The 7342-nt window shown below is 37.3% G+C and overlaps 1 protein-coding gene across 1 annotated transcript; it reads right to left on the bottom strand.

Annotated features, from left to right (window-relative positions):
- Positions 1-4249: 4249 nt before the first annotated feature.
- LOC142172535 (uncharacterized) lies at positions 4250-4861 on the bottom strand. Its single transcript, XM_075236179.1, has one exon. It carries the CDS (start codon positions 4859-4861, stop codon positions 4250-4252), a length of 612 nt encoding a protein of 203 aa, XP_075092280.1.
- Positions 4862-7342: the final 2481 nt, after the last annotated feature.

The raw sequence follows: 7342 nt of genomic DNA, 5'->3' as shown, positions 1-7342 counted from the left end.
TTCCTCTACAACAAACCCTTCTGAAGCAGTGGAGAACATATTTTCTATTACCTCCTTTATTTGTGGTTCCATGGAAATTTCAACAGAAGGAGGAGTGATACCTCTAGAATCGCAACTTGTAATGGTTGTCTCAACCTTTTCATGACCAATCACTGGATTTTCACTAGAGGGATCAACCATGGAGAGAGTTGATGTTTCCTGATTTTTTCCTTGAACCAAGTCCCCTTATTCACTCTATTTGGCCAGTGGGACTAGAGAAGGACATGCATTCTTAGACTTGCTCGGAGTCATCTTCTCATGATTGTGATAAGGAATAGAATCGGAGTGGGTAGGAGAGGGAGTGGAGTGTGGAAGAGACTCTGATTTAGGGTTTGGACTGGTAGTTATATTGGGGGAGGAGTCTACTGCTGGAGTTCTAATTGGTGTGGACTCACTGAAAATACTATCGGGTACACTAAGGTTACTTGATTTTCAGACATGGTGAAATTTTACTCGAAGGATTTGTGGATTGAGAAGAGAGAAGACAAAGAGAGGTTTTGAATTTAAAAGTGAAGGGTTGTGATGTTGATAGACTTATTTATGATGAGTGACCAGTTCTGAAACGACGACAAATTATGCTTAGGGAGTTGGATCATTCAGAGTATGTGGGATGCTTTGGATGAAAAGACACAATGTAAAGAGACTAACGTGCTGATGATGTGGTATAGTTTTTGTCCATTTCAAATTGTGTATGACAGAACAAAAAAGCTACTAACATGTGTCAAGAGAACCAGGTTCCCTGACAGGTCTTGCAAGTGAGTTTAAGCTCTTTTACCAATATGTACTGCATTAGCTGCTCTGTAGTCATCATGCATATCTATCTGTAACGGTATAGAAATGAGTTAGACTTGACCAGAAAATACTTTAGCTAATTTTACATGTATATAACTTTCATAACCAATCACTGGGAACTAGGTCCTCAATTGGGTTTTATCAACCCCAGTGCCAGACGATTTTTCTCAAAATGTTTCTTCTCAGGGCTTTGGTGAAGATGTTAGCAACTTGATCTTCAACAATCAATGTACTTGGCCCTCTTGAGTTGGACTATTTTTAGTCATGATTGTGTGCACTTGTATTATTACATAAGAGAGGCACACAATCTGAGAACACTCCAAAGTCTTCCAACTATTGAATGATCCACAGAAATTGAGCACATTAAGAGGCAACTGCTTCACATTCAGCTTATGCAATTGAGAGTGCCACTGAGTTCTGCTTCCTTGTACCCCATGAGATTAAGCAAGAGCTCAGAAAATGTGCCATTCTAGATGTGTTTTTCCTGTACACCCGATAACCTTCCTAATCAACATCAGCATACCTAATGAGGTTAAGTCATCACATGAAGGATAGTAGAGAACTAGATCTTGTGTTCCTTTAAGACATCTCATTATTCTTTTAGCAGCCTTCAGATAAGACTCCTTAGGATTTGACTGAAACCTTGTAGAGAAACCCACTTGGTTCCTATAACAACTCGATCTACAGGTCGAGAAACCAAGTGTCATACATTGAACTGCATCGACGACTCTATTTTCAGCTTCTGTTGTAGTAATCGTGGGACTAGGTTCCTTGCTAATTAATGGGGAGGTACTTATATCATCTTTACTGGATTCCTTGACATGACTCATCATGTCTGCCTTCCCATTTTCCATGTTAATAACTTCACCTAGAATCAATAAAAGTTCTCTATCTTCATCATTATTCCTATCCCTTTTTGAGACAAGTAACCTAGGAAGATTCCTTCATCTCTTTTAGCATCAAACTTTGCAGGACGATCCTTGTCAATGTTGTGAACATATCATTTGTAGCCAATTGTCCTCAAATAAGTCAACAACTTTGGGGAAGACGTTTGTAATTCCTCTATCAATTAACATTGACCATACCATATCTTCAAGAGTCTTGTTCTTCCTTCCCACATTTCCATTTTGCTCCGGTGTTCTTGGAGCTGAGAAGTTGAGTAATCCCATTTTCAATACGGAAGTGATCAAATCTGGCATCATCAAACTTTGCTCCATGATCTGATTTGATCCAAGCCATATTTGTTCCCATATTCACTTATATCTTCTTGACAGAGCCCACAAATACTTGAAAAGTCTCATCCCTGGTTCTGAGGAACAGAGTCCAGGTGAACCTGGAGTATTCATTCACTATTAAAATATCTTCTTCCTCCTCTGCTTGGCACCCTCATTGGCCCACATCGATCCATATAAAGAAGATCAAGTGTCCTTGAGGTGCTAACTTTCCTTTTTTGGACTTGAATAAAGATTTGACATGCCTTCTTTTTGTACAAGCATCGCACATTTGTGTTCCTTGAAGCTCGACTTGGGCAGACCTCGAACCAAGTTCTTCTGGACCAGTTTATTTAGTAGTGAAAAGCTTGCAAATCCCAGCCTTCTGTCCCATAGTTCAGCATTATCATTAACAACTCTCAAACAACTTAGATCACCACTTTGTAGAGACTCAAACACATCAACACAATAATTTTTGTATCTTTTAGCCACAAGCACCATTTTACCAATCACAAGTTTTGTGTCTGTGCATCTCTTGGACAGAACTTCCACTTTATTTCCCTTGTCACCTATTTGAGAAGCACTCAAGAGATTGCACTTCAATCCATTGACATTGTATATGTTCTCAATTGAGTGAGTGAGTGACTTCCCACTACTTCCAACTCCTAGAATGTATCCCTTTTTGCCATTCCAAAGGATACTCTCCCTCCTTGAAGGGTTTTTAGTAAAAGGAAATCGATTGTATTTCCAGTTATGTGCTTTGAGCAACCACTGTCCATGTACCATTTGTAGGTTACTTCCTTTCATTGTTCCCTGCACAAGAACATTAGGAGTTAGACTTAAGAACCCAAACTAGTTTGGGTCCCTTGTAATGAAAAAAGGGGTGAGTGAGGGATCTTTTGGTCCATGCAAACATCATGCATTTTTTATATGAGGGACCAGGTCCTTTAGTAGTAGTTACTTTCTCAGCAAAGACTTTATTTTTCTGATTAGACTGAACCCTAGCCTTGCAGTTTTCCTTGAGGTGCCCATTGTTTCCACAGTTGGTACACAACCAAATGTCGGGTACAGTAACATACTTGCTCTGAAGGTTCTATGGAGTCTTATCCCTTTGAAACCCAATTCCCTACCTATCTCCCGCATTGTTAACATATATGGCAGTAACATCAGTGGACCAGGTCCACTTAAGAGATTTTTCAAGATCACTCTTCACTTTCCCTAGTTCTTCCTAAAGCTGTTTGTTTTTCTCGAGCTCAGCACACAGATTGGTATTCACCAAATTTAACTCATTTTCAACTTAATGTGTGCCTCACTGGCAACTTCATTTTCCTTTTTAGAGTTTCCATACCTACTTTCTATTTTAAGTTCCTAAATTGTCTCCTTTAAGTCTACTACCACCACTATTAGGTCATCTCTCTCTTGCTCAATATTTGCAACTCTCTCAGTTAAGGCTTCTTTTTATTTACTTACACACTCAATGATTTCCTTTAAGTCAACCTCAACAACCATTAAATCATCTCTTTCATGTTCTATACTCGCAATTCTCTCATCTAAGGCATCCTTTTTATTTTTCAGGTTGTTTTTTGTTTCTTTCAAATCAACAACAACGACTACTAGGTCATCTCTGGTTTGTTAAGCTTATCATAATTCCATAGTTAACACATCTTTATCACTTATAAGACTATAATAAGCATCAATTAATACATTTGCTAATGACATAAGCTTTTTAGGAAGAGTAAGATTTCAGATTCCTCTGAACATCCGGAAAATTTACCTCATCACCATTGTCATCTTCATTGTCAATAGATTGAGACATCAAAGAAAAAATTGAATCATACTCAGTTATTTCACTTTCCACTACCATCATTGATCTTTCACCATGATCATTTTCTTTTTCAGATTCACTGGAGGAGTCTCCCCATGCAGCAAGAGCTTGCTTTACAATATTATCAACATCATTCTTTCTTTTGAAGCGCTTATCAGGAACGGGGTTCCTCTTCGCTGCTTTGTCAAAGTTGTTATTGTACTGATCTTGCTTTAGGAGAGGAAAATCCTTGATAAAGTGTCCTGGTTTTCCACACTTATGACAGAGGTCATAATTTTTTGGCTTGCTAGAACTTCCCATTTTTGGAATGCCTCAATTCCTGCGAACCATCTTCTGGAATCTTCTTGTCAAGTAAGCCATATCACCATCCTTACCACTTGAATCATTGGTGTCCGTCTTTAGGACCAGATTCTTCTCCCTCTTGGCTCTCTTCTTTATTGTCTTTCTTCTTCTTCATTTCATATGTTTTCAAGTTTCCAACAAGTTCATCCATGGTCAGTGTCTGCAACTCCTTCACCTCTGTAATGGCGTTTACTTTGCTTTCCCAAAAACTGGGCAGTACACTAAGGATTTTCCTGACAAACTTGTTTCTCGGGATAATTTCACCAAGAGAGTGAAGCTCATTGATGATGGAGGTGAATCGAGTGTGCATACCTTGGATGGATTCATCATATTTCATTCTGAAGAGCTCATATTCAGTAGTGAGCATATCGATCTTGGATTGCTTCACCTGTGTTGTTCCCTCATGAGCTGCCTTAAGTGCCTCACAAATTTCTTTTGCTGATTGGTATGATGATATCCTATTATATTTATCAGGACCAATGCCGCAAACAAGAATTTTCTTTGCACGAAAATTCTTTTCTATAGCCTTTTTATTAGCGTCATTGAATTCCTTACTCATCTTGGGGATGGCTACAGCTGGGTCACCAAGGTTATTGGTAGGGACAAAGGGTCCATCACATATAACATCCCATAGCTCAAAATCTTTAGCCATGATAAATTCATGCATCTTAGTTTTCCACCAACCATAATATTGTCCGTTGAACCTAGGTGGTCTGAAAGTAGACTGGTCTTCGAAGTTTGGATGATCATCTATAAGGATCTTTTCTAGGTGTTAACCCGATAGAAAGAACCTGCTCTGATATCAATTGATATAATATAAGGGTCTACTAAACTCTATAGAGAACCAGGTTCTCTATCAGATTCAACAGAACACACGCACACCGCAGTAAATAGATGATAAGAGGAATTTTACGTGGAAAATTCCCAGGTCAACGAGATAAAAAAATTCCCAGCTCAACGAGATAAAAAACCACGACCTACCCTTGTAGGATTTCAACTTCACTGTTGATCAACTTTTAGATTACAACCTATGAAATCTAGGAATTAACCTTTTAATCCCTCACTAACTTGTAATACTCTATTACAAGCAACTTTGTAATAACTCTATTACAAAGACTTTACAACTCGACTAACTCTAGCCAAGACTCAAACACAAAGATTTAAGATTTACAAAGGTTTTTTTACAAAATACTTCTCAAGCAAGGTAAGTAGGAATAATATTTAAAGAACTATTACAAAGTTATAACTCAACTAAGGACAAACAATAACTTGATGTGGGAACTGGTCAGAAGGTATTTTGTTCTTTGTTCTTGATGCACTTAAGAATTGCTTGCTGGATGACCAGTCACATGAGAGCTTGAGTGAATTCTCTAAGTGTTCAAGTGATGTGCTTTACCTTCATTGATATTAATAATACATGTGTGACATCACTTACAATAATGTAAGAAAGGTAGGTAAAAAGCCTTTCACAGAAAGTTAACTGCTGCACTATTCCTGTACTGTAGCGTGTGCAGGCAACAACTTTTTCAGTTGGAGAGTTGACTTCGTACAGTCACATCGGGAACTGGTAGGGACCTATTCCCTCAGCCGTTCCTTCAACTCTGGAGATTTGAAACATATCCCAAACCGGAACCTTTCGATCTCAAAATCTTGAAAATGTGAAACATGTTCCTTATCTGATTCTTGATAGTGAGTTTGTTAGATTGTCAAAACATAAAGCAAGGTACTCGTAACCTATCAATAGAATTTTCAAATAGTTTTGGATTTTTTCCAACGATGGACTTCCTCGACAACTTTCTTAAGGGTTTAAAGTCTAAAGGAAAATACAAAAAAAAATTATTTTCTTCTTTTTGAACCTATAATAAAATGAGGATAACTTGAATATCTATGTTTCTGACATGTTTTATATCAGGGCTTAGAGTAAGAGTATTTGTGCTGAGTACTTTCTTCGTGATTCCTGTGATTATATGCCTTGAGAATACATATGACTTTATATTGATTCTTGGGATCAACTTGTGACTCCTGTTACGTACTTCCTATGTGTTTGAATTTATGATGACTGTTCTTAATTGTGTTAAGTGATAGTAGGGTATGAGCCGTCTTGAGTAAGTCATGTGCATTGTGTAAAGTTAGATATTTGGTTGTACTCAGTGTTATCCCTTGCTAGTCTAGAACTTGTTCTGTATGTGACTTAAAGTGAAATAAGTAAAGCTTATTGAGTCTAGGAAATGATATAGGCGTTATTTGATTGACCTATGAGTTACTTGCCTATCAGTAATAGAATTGTCCTTTGTTTGTTCATTTAGGCTTGTAAACCATTTTTTAGTACATATATTACAAGTCGAGTAACATTTGTTCTTAATTATATCTTATTGAACCTTTACCTCCAAAAGTACTTATGCCGCTAGAAGAGTAAGGGAAGAGATTGGGTAGCTTTTGTAACCATAGAAATCTAAAAGGTGTACGAATGTATTACGAAGGTCATTATCCAAAAACATCAACTTATGGAGGGTGTTGAAAAGATTTTGATAAAAAAAATACAAGAATACAAAAAATAAAAAAATAAAAAAATTTCACTATTATATGTGCTACAAACTGTGCAGACATGCTTAAAGTCAATAGGCTATGTTATGTATGGTTTCGTAGCGATGTGTTGCGTGATCTTGAAAAGGATGTGCTTAAAAGTTAAAGTGTACCATTAAAAATGCTTATGAGGGTTAATCACTATTATCTATGTCTATCATACTCGTCCCTTAGCCTACATACATTACAACCCATAAAGACCTAATTAATATTAGACTTTGCGAGCTTAAATTAGTAAAGACTTACACTACAGGAAAGCCTATGGTACGAGCTTTCGGGGCCATGAGTTTCTTTGCGAGAATGAGTGAATTCTTTCAATATATAAGTCCTTAGATTATACTTGAATTCATATTTAAGCGCGAGGACTGGTTACTCTCTTTGCTTTATTGGTGAAGGTGCATGCTTTACGACGGATTGGTAAGGGACTCGTATCTTTAGTTGGCACAAGAAGCGAGTCATAAAGAGGAATATATTGGAGTCATCTTTTGAGGCTAGGATGTTAGAAAAAGTCATACAAATATTTGAAATAGTCTTGGCATGGGTCTAAAAA

This window comes from Nicotiana tabacum, chromosome 18 (genome assembly GCF_000715075.1).
Source record: "Nicotiana tabacum cultivar K326 chromosome 18, ASM71507v2, whole genome shotgun sequence".
NCBI classification, from domain to species: domain Eukaryota; kingdom Viridiplantae; phylum Streptophyta; class Magnoliopsida; order Solanales; family Solanaceae; genus Nicotiana; species Nicotiana tabacum.
Note: the sequence above shows the minus strand (reverse complement) of the source record. Positions and strands in the feature narration are given on the sequence as shown.